This window comes from Periplaneta americana, chromosome 2, assembly GCF_040183065.1.
Source record: "Periplaneta americana isolate PAMFEO1 chromosome 2, P.americana_PAMFEO1_priV1, whole genome shotgun sequence".
NCBI lineage: Eukaryota > Metazoa > Arthropoda > Insecta > Blattodea > Blattidae > Periplaneta > Periplaneta americana.
In genome coordinates, this window is record NC_091118.1 from 205,369,247 (window position 1) to 205,383,890 (window position 14,644).

Consider the following 14,644-nt stretch of genomic DNA (forward strand, 5'->3'; position numbering starts at 1 on the left):
ATGCAGAATCCCTCTTAATAATGCAAGGTTTTTTCTCAATATTTTTTTACATTTTTACAAATGGGCAAAAAGCCTAAAAGTAAGTAAAATCAGATCATCTGTCTCTCTGTATACAATAAAAATAAGAATTACTTAACCTACCAAATGTCAGCTTAAAAATGAGCTCCCGTTCAATGTTCTACACTAAATGGTTCCAGAGTTCTGAGCGCTGAAAGAGGCTTGTTTTTATAAAATATGCTAAATTTGTCGCTCAATAGTACGAAAACTGTTTGACTTTGGATAGTAAATTTTTGAAAATGCACTCTCCTCAGCACCTTGTATAAATAGGGAAAAAATTAGAGTACAAAAAAATGCGAGGTTTTTTACTGATCGATTTCATATGGAATAGCCCGTATATATTATCAGTTACCATGATTGCAGGGAATGGTATTTTTCATTGTGTATTTTGAGTGGTGTCAGCCAGACGGTGCAGTCAAGCAACATCATCAAATTTTGCATTTAGAGTATATGGTAGTTTGTTCATAGTGTTCAGTTAAAATTGCCTAAGATCTGCTGTTTGTCTGATATTAACTGTGACTGACCCCGGTTTAGTATCATCCATCACATTAGTTTTAATGCAGTTGTGGTAATGTTTTATTATGGTTGTATAGTTTTATGAGTCTTTGTAGTAAACTGTGTTATGCTTGTGTCTGTTGCTTTTACACAGTCACAATATTACACTATATTTAAAAGTTTGATTCTGACGGCAATTTAAACTAAATCACCCAGAAACACGTAATATTCATCATCAATTCTTTCCAGTCTGAGCGTTTCTGGCAAATTTTCGGTTCAATCTGTTTTCTTGCATCTGTCAGAAACTGACTGGATAGCATAGTGATGTTATTTTATTTGCATGTCTAGCTTTAATATCAAGTTTTTACCTTGATTTTAATTATTTTGTCCAGTCTAAATAATTTTTTATATCTGTCTAATGTTTTTGTGTGAAATCCATTTCCATTGCTCGCTTTAGAAACCATTTCTTTGCTTTTTATGTGGCAGATAATATATACGTTTATTTACAGGTATGTTGGAGTAATTGTAATGATGTATTATTTGTAGTTTCGAAGTCACATTCTAAGAACGTGTTTAATTATATTTCTAAAACCTACTACCATATTTTCTAATGCCATTATTTTCTAACATTTTTGGTAGTTTACCAACCATAATGAAGCCAAGTTTATGAATGTGGAAGTTAACGCGTTTTTCTGACTTATATAAATTCTGTAAATAAATTTAGTAAATTTAAAGGTAGTTTTGATGTTGAGGTTTCGTGCTTAATGTGTAAAATATATATATACATATAGCGTATTTCAAAAGTCAGTTCAAACATTACACTGCTATAAATATTTTAATATTTGAGATAGGGGGGGAAAATCTTTCAGTGATTCTGTAATGTCAAAACATGAACATAATTGGGGTGATAATAGATTTTTTTGTCCAATAGTTGTGATAATGTATTGCAAAGCTTATCTTATGGCTACAGATACCTGATTTTCGCGAATGATTTTTTCACGAACTTCTGGTAATTGAGTGAACTTAAATTTTTGTAAGAATGAGCCTTTCATTCTGTAGACACGTTTTATGATCATGATTTGTTGCGAATTTTGTTCGGTTTCTTTTTTCATTTTTTTTTTTTTTGCGAATTTGGCCTTTTTTTTTTGCATTAAATGCGATTTTTTTGTACTAATATCTCTGAATTGTACATTCATCTGTTACGAAATTCCATTGTTTTATTTTTGACAATGAAACATTCAAAATAAGTAAGAAAATGTATTGCCTTTTATATTTTGTCGTGTGGAAAGCATGGCTGCTCATCTGTGAAAAATGAAAATCTATGTGTTGCAGGTGCACAGTGCTTAGCACAGTAACACAATAATATTATAAATAAGTGTACACGATATTTACCACATTTTCAGCAAGAGTAAGCAATGAAGACTAAAGAATTTTTTTTTAATTTGGCAAATCACCAGCTGAGGCACTTGCCTGCCGATGTGGAGTTGCGCTTGGATGTGGGTTCAATTCCCGCTTGGTCTGATTACCTGGATGGGTTTTTTCCGAGGTTTTTCCAAACCATAAGGCAGATGTCGGTAATCTATGGCAAATCGGCCTCATCTTGTGAAATACCATCTCCCTGTCACCAATTCCAGCGACTCTAAATAACCCAGTACTTGATACAGCGTCGTTAAATAATAATAATAAAGAAAGATAATTTGGCAGCCAAGCAGCCTGTCGTAGTCTACATATGAACATAGCCCTAATATGAATAAATTCAAGGGAAAAATTGTTCCGGGACCGGGTATCGATCCTGGGATCTTTGGCTTAGTGCACCAACACTCTACCGACTGAGCTACCCAGGAACTTCATCTGACACTGTCTCAACTTTTCCCTTTTTATCCACATAACTTGGGTGGGCTGACAGGACACCAGAAACCCACATCGAGTGCACACGAACTCTGTATGACTGGAAATTATGGTTTTCTGTTAATGTACCTAAAATAACATATATTATGGAAATCTAGCTTTCAGGTAAAGCTGCCTGTGAAGCAGGCTTGAATAAATTCAAGGGAAAAATTGTTCTGGGGCCGGGTATCGATCCCAGGACCTTTGGCTTAGCGCACCAACACTACCATCTGAGCTACCTAGGAACTTCAACTGAGACCGTCTCACCTTTTTCCTTTATGTCCACATAACTCGAGTGGGCTGACAAGACACCTGGGTATCTCAGTCAGTAGAGCATTGGTGCGCTAAGCCAAAGGTCCCGGGATCGATATCTGGCTCCAGAACAATTTTTCCCTAGAATTTATTCAAGTCGACTTCACAGGGAGCTTTACCTGAAAGCTAGATTTGTATAGGCCTAATACTTTTGTTTATTCACGTGACACTTTTCTCCATCTAGTAGTGTAATCGGCTTTATTAATATTGGGGAAGATGGTAGGGGAATGAGTGTTTTATTACCAATTGTTTTAAACGTGATTTCGATGTTTAAATTCAAACATTTTCTTTATTATCACCATTAAATCGAAAAAAATTCGTTCTGGCACCGGGAATCGAACCCGGGACCTCTCAGCTCTGCGCACTGAGGGCTCTTTCCAACTGAGCTATGCTGGGACACGATCCACGGTGCCGGTCGAACTCCCCTCATTGTACTGTTTTACGGCCTACTACCTGCATTTAAACCTATATATAAGTCAATATGCAGGAGCGCATATTTATGGCCATATTCAACAACAGTTTGTGATAACTGTAAACATTTAACACATCAAATGTTTTATTATATGAAGTCTTGCCATCCTCGTTGAATATTAACACGACTACTATGAAGTAGTCAATCAATGTGTATTATCACCATTAAATCGAGAAAAATTCGTTCCGGCACTGGGAATCGAACCCGGGACCTCTCAGCTCTTTGCGCGCTGAGGGCTCTTTCCAACTGAACGAATTTTTCTCGATTTAATGGTGATAATACACATTGACTACTTCATAGTAGTCGTGTTAATATTCAGTGAGGATGGTGAGACCTCATGTAATGAATATTTGATTTTCTTTATTATTTACATACTAGCCATACCCGTGCACTCTGCTGCACCCGTTAGAAATAAATATAAAGTAATTACATAATTAAAATAGGACATTTCATCCAGGGAACATTCGTGTTTGATAGAAGGATAAATCGTTTAATATGTTACTTAATTTAAATTGCATCCAAATAATTAAAATGCGATCATTTTGGTCCAGAGACACTCATTTGGTGCAATGACAATTCCTTTAACATGTTTCTTATTTTTATTACATGCAACCATAGTTTAATGAACATTGACATCATTTTGATTTAATGTGTATACTTTATTTTACTTGTTATAGGTTTCCATTGAATTATGGTAATAACTTAATTTTAACCCTTGTTTTCTACGTAGTCAGTAAATGGCGCTTGGCCCACTATAGTTCTGAACCCTTCAAATAACTTATATTATATTATATTATATTATATTATATCACAAGTTACTATAATAACATTATAGCATTATGTCCATCTAGAGAAACTGCACTTTCCAATCGTGAAATAATAATTAATTATACAAATCGGTTAATTTAGCTTCCAATATTACTTCATTCAAACACAGAAACAGTCTCTGTAGGCTATCTTTCATAGCTTTCGATTGTTGCTGTTCAAGGCTCCTTATAGACGAAGTCATTTGTTTTTTAATTCATTACACGGCCTTAAATGGCAGTTATTTTAATTTTAAAACTCATTTATCTCATTAAATATCAGTCCTATCAAAATTTTTCAAGGAATAAAACTTATCGCAAATTATTTTCAAAGAAACTTTTGTTATGTAATATTTTTCACAAAAATCAATAATAAGCGAGATATTTCGATTTATTTAATTCAGGCCCCCTTATAACCCCCCTTTTAAATAATGTATTTTGAATGCCATATAGCCTAAAATCTAAGTTACAACGAACTTAATTTATATTCCAATTTTCATCGAAATCTGTTCAGCCATTATCGCGTGAAAAGGTAACAAACATACATACAGACAGACATACAAACAAAAATTTCAAAAAAGCGATTTTCGGTTTCAGGGTGGTTAATTATATATGTTAGGACCAATTATTTTTGGAAAATCGAAAATTACCAGAAAAATTTCGTCTACAGATTTATTATTAGTATAGATTTAAATAACGACCTTTTTCACGATTTACATATTTAAATAGTGACTTTTTTCAATAATTACATATTCTACGAATTACAGAATTTATTTACTGATTTTGGTGTATTTTATTCACTGTGTTATGGTGTCCCTATCAGTACTTGAACATACTGGAGGAGATAATAGCTTGTTTTGTCCAGTAGTTGTTGTCATAATGTATTGCAAAGCTTATCTTATGGCATTAGCATTGTAATTTGTGTTACACATTTTTTATTAGCCATTCTTATGTTTTGTTTTTTTCTGATTTTCCCGTGGCAGAAATCTATCGGATCGTATCTCAGAAGCAAATCCGTGATCCTCCAGAAGGAGATCTGATCAGACCACATAATGTGGAGCAGATTGATGTGAAGCCGACGGTGAACGCGGACAGTGTTCGCAAACAGTGTTGCCAGTGATTTGAAAACCAACAGGTTCTGTACACATGGATTTTAGTTTCATTTAAAAAATATACCAAATGCATATAAAGAAGTAGCTCTCAAGTGTTGATAAGATATGATCCGGTTGATACACATGTTGCATATTCTGAAGGCTTATGTTGTATACTTTTTTTTTTTTTTGCATGAGCATTGTGTTACTTTGTATTTTATCCTACAACAGAATGCTACCCTTATTTCTGACCAATTGCAATTGGTGTCAGCCTTCCTTCTTTTCTCTTTGAAGTTTGTTTGCATGTCAAGAATTCCATTAAGTGTGACTAAATATTACCGCCTGTATTTAGCTTAAGTCACTGTGATAAAGGCCTGCGTGGCATGTAACTGTGATTATTGTGGCATGATAACAGTTCACTTGCTATACAGCAATTGGTTGTTTTAATTTATTTCTTATCCCTTTAGTTCCTGGTGAAGGGAAGAGCCAGACATTTGAAGTCAGTTACACTGACTGTATTACTGTTTTGAGAAGTATGAAGGTTATCTTGGAGTATTGCTAAATTATATAATTGAAAAGTGTTCGTTGTGCGTCCATAATGGAGCCTGTTACAGGTACAATGCTAGAAATGTGAAATATTGTGTGTCAATAGAATATAAAAAGACTGGAAGTCTTTATATTATTAATGCTATAATATGAAAATTTATTATAACTATGTATTGGTTAATATTTTAGGGACATGTTTACTCTTTCCTTCGTAATTTATTTTTTTGATATAGAATTTAATGCTTGTTATCAAATTGTCCGAGATTGAGTTTCGATTTATTGTTGTAAGCAGTGTAATTGTGATTGTACACCTTCACTTCACATAGATGGTGCATGATGCTTCAAAGCGAGTCTTTGGCAAAACTGTGCCTTTCTTGATACAACTGTCATTTGTAATTTTCGAGAGTATGAATGGCAATTGATAGTTTGTGTAATAGGGTGATCAATAGCAGTTGTCTCGTATTCATGGGGTGATTATTGTACCATTTAGATTAGTAGTAGGGGCTGAGGATTTGAGAGATTGGAAAAGTAGAAAAATATGATTGTCTGAAACAAAGAGGAACCTTAATGATCGTACATTTCAAATGCTTCGTATTTACTTAATTTTGTATCAAATATGCTAATATTGCATTCCTACACACATTCCAAAATACGAACAATTAACTCCCTCTTACAGTATTATTGGAGGTATATTTATTAGGAGGTGGTACCTGCTGTAAGTCAGATATGCTAAATGTTGGGAATGTCTTGTCAAATACATCAGTGTGTTCAGAAGAATTACGAGCTTGAAAGACGTTGCAAAATGTAATTTTCATTTATTCCAAAGGAGAAAGAAATTCATTTAGTGCCATGTTGTCAGCTGTATCAATTTTTATGAACATAATATCTGCATCAATTGTATTTTTTGGATCTTGTGTAATATAGAATTTCATATATCCATAAAGTAATCATTCCAGAAATTTTTGTAAAGTGGTATATTCCACTTGCATTTGTTACGGAGTTACGTTGTGCCATGGGTATTTGCATTTCAATACTGTTGCTAAGAATTATATTTTCTAAAGTTGTCAAAGTATATCAGGACATTGAACAGTCCAGTGTTGTATGAATTATTGTTGGACAGTTCTTTGTAGATCCAAATTGTTGATTACTTGAAGAATAAATTTGATTATGACATTATCTTCTACATTCTTCTAATAATTTTATGGTTATGTTCGATGCAATTACAGTGTATGAAATTGAATCACTTTTTTTTTTAATTACTATACGAGCCTTACATCAAAATACTGGAGACAGGTACATCTGAAGTTAGAGGAACTTGATGTGGAAGTGCGTGGTGTATTTGAAATACCGGTACTGAAATGAGCCTATCTCATCTCATTGTACATAGATCTTACAAAATTTTATATGAATTGTTATAGTTGAAGACTAGTATGGTAGTCTTGAATTCAATACATTTTTAGAATTCTCTGATTGTACAGACCCAGAAACATAATTTGCGCCACCCGAATTTTCAAAGTTCCAGTTATAACATATTGCGCATGGATCTAGATTCATTTTCCGGGCTGAGAGGCCGTGATCTGTTGGATGGTTTTCGACCAGATGTTTCGCCTGCAACTGCGGCAGACATCTTCAGTGGAGTGGTATCCGAGGTCGCAAAACTCTTCTTGGCGTACCTGAGGCAACTGATCCTGTGGCTGATTGTGCGGGCGTATTTATAGTGCAACTAGCAGGCCGAGGCCTGTTGTCGCTGCGGTCCGCGCCGCTTTGTTCGCAGCTCCTGTTCTGGGTTCCGTCCTTCTGTTGTAGTGGCTTCTTATCTGTTCTATTTAGGACCGGGTACCAACATTTGTTTAGCTTCACGCCTTCTTCTTTGTGATTAAAGTTGTTGTCATGTTTATAGATTTCGATCGCTTTTCTATGTAGATGGGGGAAGAAGTGTGTCGTCGTGCTCAAGATGCCTGTGTCCTTGAATCGTATGTTGTGATCGCCCTCTTGAGAGGCATGTGCTGCCACTGCCGATTTGTCGATCTGTCCTAGGCGGCAATTCCTGTTGTGTTCTGTTAACCTCGTCATGACGCTCAGCTTTGTAGTACCGATGTAGACCTTCCCACACGAACATGGAATCCTATAAACTCTGGCGGACAGCAGCTTATCTCATTTGTCCTTGGATGATCTTGGAACCCAGAACAGGAGCAGCGAACAAAGCAGTGTGGACCGCAGCAACAATAGGCCTCGACCCGCTAGTTGCACTATAAATATGCCCGCACAACCAGCAGCAGGATCAGTTGCCTCAGGTACGCCGAGAAGAGTTTTGCGACCTCGGATACCACTCCACTGAAGATGTCTGCCGCAATTGCAGACGAAACGTCTGGTCGAAAACCATGCAACAGACCACGGCCTCTCAGCCCGGAAAATGAATCTAGATCTATAGACTCCGGCCGTGAAAGCCTACACTACAATACTGCACATGCTTAATAAGCACTGGAACTTGGGAAATTCAGGTGGTCCAAATTTTATTTCTGGTTCTGTAGCTAACAGTTCATCATGTAGTTGCAAAAATACTCAATTTGCATTGACCACTTTGTTTCTTTAATTCTGTTTTTTCTTTCTCCTCCCTCCATAAAATCTAATAAAATTAATTATCAGCTTTATAGCAAAGGGAATTTGAGGACTGGTAGTTTACTCTGCAGTCAGACAGGTACTTGGAATGCTGTGATATTATAGATATTAAACAACACACCTTTATAAAAGCAATTTTTATTAAATATTCTGTGGTTTAATGATAAATTGGAAATGTGAATATTAGTTGCAACAATTTATGTATGAACCCTTCTTTCATTTTGTAAAATTGCTTCATTCTGTAAGAATAAATATCTGAGATCATAGTAAGACCAGCTTATTATTGGTTTGCGACCTTATAAAGTGTTGCAGAGGAAAACAGATTCGTAATTGGATAGTGGAGTTACATGGGTTCCAAGCCACATTTCTGAAATATATAGGAAAAGAGTAAAGTTTCAAATATATTTTTTACTTAATGAAATTGACCATTTCCATGTTACTTTTACTTGCAGTGAAACGATTAATAAAAATAACTCAGAGAATTTTTTCCTTTGTATTTATTGTTGTTATAATACGAGAAACAATGTATCATTTCTGGAATTAAAAAATATCTGGAGCATATACTCTAAGGTTTTGTATTTATGTAACCGAAAAGACACTTCCGATACATGGTTTTCACAAAAAAAAAAAATGGCTGTCCTCCGTCATTGCCTAGAAACAGGTATCAAATATAATTCTGGCCTTGTATGATTCTAAAATATCTTCTTTATGTGTCGAGGTTGGTTGATTCAATTTTAAGAAAGGCTTACTCATACACTTGACCATTATTTTCAGATCCAGAAGCTACTGTAACTAGAAAACTTGTATTATTAGGTTTCACCTTGTTACATGTTATCATTAGAATCCTTAAAATCAAAATCACAATATTTGTTTTCATGTGAGTTAGCCTGTCTCTCTTTGAGCCCTTCAGTTATTGTTACAAAAGTGGAATGTATCTGCTTTTGATACCTTGTAAACAAAATTCAGGGCCTCATTAAATAATTACAATTACTTACAATATGTTACATAATTTGTTTAATTTAGTGCAATGTTTCAGGGTTGTAATAATGGAGTAAGGGTAAAGAGATAAGAGTTCCCAGAAACTACAGAGAAAAATGTGGGACACTCAGCATTGATTTTAAAGATTGAGCTTTGGGTGTATTTCCCATACACTTATCCATGTTGTCTTTGAATAGGTTAAAACAATGCATACAATTATACCAAATTAAATACTGTTATAGAAAATGAAATAAACAATAATGGAGACTGATGTTTTATAATAAAATAGCAGTGTGATATTCTGTTTTTTTTTTCAGTCACTAATTCTTAAATACGGGACATAATTGTGAGGTCCACATTACATGGTTGTAAATGTTGACATCAAATATATATCAATATCAATAAATACGGGACAAAAATACACTCAAAGATCTCTTTCAGGACAATGGGATACATTAGCGAAAAAATGGATGTTCCTGTATGTTATGGGATGTATGGGGAACCCTATAGATGGCACATGTAACCTAAATAAAATATTTGAAATTATTACACAAAAAGAAATGAGGGGCCATAATATTCGTTTCACTCTCAAGATTATAGACTATGAAGAGTTGAGGAAAAACAGAAGTTAAAAAAAATAAAAATAAATCTTAAAATAATAAAATGCATATGTCAGGTCGTCTTGTGTTGATGTGGAATATGTTGGACATTGTAGGATTCCTTTGATTTCCTACAAAATTCAGCTTGTCCAGAACTCAAATGGCCATATGTGGCAACCGATAGGACATTCTACAATGGATAATGCTTTCGTTCTAGAAAGAAACTATGTTTCCAAAATCAGGGGTTTTTTTTCCCTCATGGCAGTTATTTTCAAGCAGTAATTAAAAAATTTAAATTAATTTATAACGTCATGATGTGTTTTAATTTACAGGCTTTAATAAAACTATACATTTAAATAAACTTAATTGTTTCAAAATTATTTTTAAACTGTCAGATATTTATGCTCCACTTTGTATTTTCCTTTTATCTGATCTGTTAACAGTTCAATTTTCGCATGTGTTTGTTAGCATGAGTACTGCCATCACTTTATATAATTTTGGCTGCGTTTTTAAAAGTCTTATTTTATAATGACTTCCATTGTTTCACACACACCATAAGATCTATTTAGCTTGTTTATATAATTTTTTTTGTCAGATATATTGAATCCCAAATAATTGGAAGTTATTTATCTGTTCTTTCAATTTGTTAACCATTATTTACATTTTACATGGTTTGTCCCCACAAAAGCTATTACTTTCTTTTCATCCCAGAAATACTAATCTTTTGAATATAAACTAAAAATACAAATGATGAACGATGGATAGAACAGAGAAAAATTCTCTCCAGCACTGGGACTCGAACTTGGGTTTTCAGCTCTACATGCTTATGCTTTATCCACTAAGCCACAATGGATTCCAGTTCTGATGCCAGATGGAATCCCCTCAGTTTAAGTTCTAACTCTCCCTTTGGTGGCCTATCGTCATGTACTGTGTAACAGAATATGTAACAGAGGCAGTGGGAGGTTTTTTCTGTTTTTTTTTATCCTCAACTCATTAATAGCAAATACTGGGTAACTTTCGGCGCTGGACCCTGGAATCATGTCGCTGGCATTATCACCTTCATTTCACTCACATGCTAGATAACCATTGCAGTTGATAGAGCATCATATAAAATCAATCAAAGAACTGGCTTCATGCTAATTGAATGTCTAACACAAGAATTCCTGGGAGTCTTTTAATTATTACAAACCAAGAGACAAAAACACTTGAATGCCCTCTAAAGAGTGAGCAAAACAACTTTTGTAGACCATTAGGGCTCTAACTTAGAGGACAAGACAACTTTTGTAGATCAGTGCCCTAACCTAGAGGGCAAGACAACTTTTGTAGACCATACCTAGAGTGCAAGACAATTTTTGTAGACCATACCTAGAGTGCAAGACAACTTTTGTAGACCATACCTAGAGTGCAAGACAACTTTTGTGGACCATTAGTGACCTAACCACAACTTTTGTAGATCATTAGGGCCTTAACCTAGAGTGCAAGACAACTTTTGTAGACCATACCTAGAGTGCAAGACAACTTTTGTAGATCATTAGTACCCTAACCACAACTTTTGTAAATCATTAGGGCCCTAGCGTAGAGTGCAAGACAACTTTTGTAGACCATTAGTAGCATAACATTGAAGATGTTAATGAGATTTATAGAATCTTTAAGTGTTATTTATAAAAGTTTTCTTTATTTCTACGACCTAATCACAACTTTTGTAGATCATTAGTGCCCTAACCACAACTTTTGTAGATCATTAGTGCCCTAACCACAACTTTTGTAGATAATTAGGGCCCTAACCTAGAGTGCAAGACAACTTTTGTAGACCATTAGTGACCTAACCACAACTTTTGTACATCATTAGTGTCCTAACCATAACTTTCATAGATTATTAGAGCCCTAACCTAGAGTGCAAGACAACTTTTGTAGACCATTAGTGCCCTAACCTAGAGTGTAAGACAACGTTTGTAGACCATTAGTACCCTAACCTAGAGTGCAAGACAACTTTTGTAGACCATTAGTACCCTAACCTAGAGTGCAAGACAACTTTTGTAGACCATTAGTGACCTAACCACAACTTTTGTAGATCATTAGTGCCCTAACCACAACTTTTGTAGATCATTAGATCCCTAACCTAGAGTGCAAGAAAACTTTTGTAGACCATACCTAGAGTGCAAGACAACTTTTGTAGATCATTAGTGCCCTAACCACAACTTTCGTAGATCATTAGAGCCCTAACCTAGAGTGCAAGACAACTTTTGTAGACCATTAGTGCCCTAACCTAGAGTGCAAGACAACTTTTGTGGGCTATTAGTGCCCTAACCTAGTGCAAGACAACTTTTGTAGACTATTAGTGCCCTAACCTAGATTGCAAGATAACTTTTGTTGTCCATTAGAGCCCTAACCTGGAGGGCAAGAAAAGTTTTGTAGACCATTAGGGCCCTAAGCTAGAGGGCAAGACAACTTTTGTAGGCTACTGGGCAATAACACTGATGATGATGGTCATCATTATCTTATTATAAAATTTTTACAGAAATACTTTCTATTTTGCCTAATTTCCAAAATGGCTAGATTCATTGTACAAAGTAATTCAGGTGGATACCTTTTAAGTATTAAATTGTTTATGTAACGAAGTTTTCAGTTGTAGGAAAACAAAATATCTTTGTTTTATTTCCAGAAGGACTAGGGTGGCATTAATTTTTCAAAACAAATCGTAAATATAATTTTAAGCCCATTTTTTTGCTGAAATATTTCATTAGAGACAATTATGTATGTAGTAACTATTTGGTCGTCATAAAGTTTCGGCAGATAAAAGTAAAGCTTGAATAAAAGATCATCCATCATACTTTGTGTTCTCTCAGCAGAACATTGCATTACGCAGTGTATTCAATGCACTATTTTGTCACATGACAAAATAAATTTACAGAAATTGGCAGCTCATCTACTTTCTCCGAATACATGTTGTTTCTTAATACAACATTCTGAGTAAGTTTTACACTCTTACATTTAGTATAATTAGTATTATATTAGGTACCCTCCATAAAACTGGCTTCATTTATACACCGACGGATCCTTGATCTTCAGAGAACAAGGTGCCGGTGCAGGTGTTACGTGCTGTCTCTTCTCACTTTATAGATCTCTTGGATATGGAACAACAAGTTTTGATGGTGAAATCATTGCAATAAGTGAAAGTCTCAGGAATCTTCTATGCCACATAAATAAATTTAAGAATGCAGTTATATTGTCAGACTCCAAAGCAGCTATTCTATCAATAGTCTCTAAACACACACTTTCATCTCAAACAGCAGAAATAACTAAAATGCTCTCTCAATTAATATCACTCAATAAAAGAATTGTATTCCAATGGATACCATCCCATTGTGGAATCCTGGGAAACGAGAATGCGGATGCTTTAGCAAAGAAGGGCAGCACTACTACTTACAGACCTGTTACTAAATCTACGTATTACTCTGTGAAGAGATTTATTAAATCTACATACTTAGGCTGCAACAAACAAAATTTTATAACACAATCTCAAGGGGAAAAAAAAAATGGAACACTCTGCATCAAAATCCACAGTTAAGTCCACACCTGTGGAGTAACGGTCAGCGCGTCTGGCCACGAAACCAGGTGGCCCGGGTTCGAATCCCGGTCAGGGCAAGTTACCTGGTTGAGGTTTTTTCCGGGGTTTTCCCTCAACCCAATATCAGCAAATGCTGGGTAACTTTCTGTGCTGGACCCCGGCATTGACACCTTCATTTCATTCAGATGCTAAATAACCTAGATGTTGATACAGCGTCGTAAAATAACCCAATAAAATAAATAAATCCACAGTTAATTCCCGATTTACCACGAAAATCGTCTGTAGCTGCATTTAGATTGGCAACAGGCCATGATTGTTTGGCCAAACACCTGCATAGAATTGGAATATATCAGTCCCCTAACTGCCCATTGTGCAACTCAAACCAAGAAATGGATTCGGAACACCTCAAAATCTGTGCTTCAGTGGCTGGCCATGATAATATCTTTGAAAAATACTGGAGTGCAAGAGGTCAAATGACTTTATTGTCAAACGCCTGGCATTAGAAACCAACAACAACAACAACATTTAGTATAATCAGCTGAATTTTTATATCTTGTTTGCTGTGGAAATGTGTGCGCACAATTTAATGTGAGCTATTGCTATTGAAATATTTAGGTTGACAATTTTTTTTTAAAGTTGGCCTGAGTAGCGCAGTCTGCATAGCACTGGCCTTCTTGTGCTGGAGGTTGCAGATTTGATCCCGGCCCAGTCAATGGCATTTAAGTGTGCTCATATCAGTAGATTTACTGGCATGTAAAAATACTCCTGCAGAACAAAATTCCTGAACACCGGCGATGCTGATATAACCACGACAGTTGTGAGCATTGTTAAGTAAACCATAATTTTAATCTATTTGTTTAATTAATATAGATTAATTATCTAGTAACAGTTTTCCAGTAATAATTCACCAAAATTCTTTATATTTCCAATTTAAATATCTTATTATTTGGTAAGTAGGTGCTCTTTTCTTTTATGCATCATTAAAAGAACTATGAAACCGTGCAGTTCTTAAAGCCACTTAATAAGGATTCCATGTACATGTTGAAAATCTGTTTACTATAGGCAATATTCATACATGACCGTTTCCAGAATATTTATAGGAGTTAACCTAGAGTATGAGATAAATTGTAAGAAAAGCTGTTTACTATCTAATTAATAATTAAATATTACATTTTAACATTGAAGATTTAAACTACAGGTATCATATCACTGAAGTT

General features: G+C 35.0%; 1 protein-coding gene and 1 long non-coding RNA gene across 3 annotated transcripts in view; one reads left to right on the forward strand and one right to left on the reverse strand.

Annotated features, from left to right (window-relative positions):
- The window catches only part of Rab11 (RAS oncogene family member Rab11), a 48,186-nt gene that overhangs the window by 28,717 nt on the left and 4,825 nt on the right, over positions 1–14,644 (forward strand). The window contains exon 5 of one of the 2 annotated variants that reach the window (XM_069819468.1): positions 5,010–5,161. The exons of the other annotated variant lie outside the window; for it this stretch is intronic. Coding sequence (XP_069675569.1) covers positions 5,010–5,146 — 137 coding nt within the window. The 3' untranslated portion in view covers positions 5,147–5,161. The remainder of the gene's footprint in view (positions 1–5,009; positions 5,162–14,644) is intronic. 2 annotated transcript variants of the gene reach the window in all.
- On the reverse strand, positions 11,300–11,950 carry LOC138695084 (uncharacterized). The gene is made up of 3 exons (XR_011331051.1): positions 11,833–11,950; positions 11,645–11,790; positions 11,300–11,361 (listed from the first exon to the last, which is right to left on the reverse strand). It is a non-coding gene; the product is annotated as an uncharacterized lncRNA (long non-coding RNA).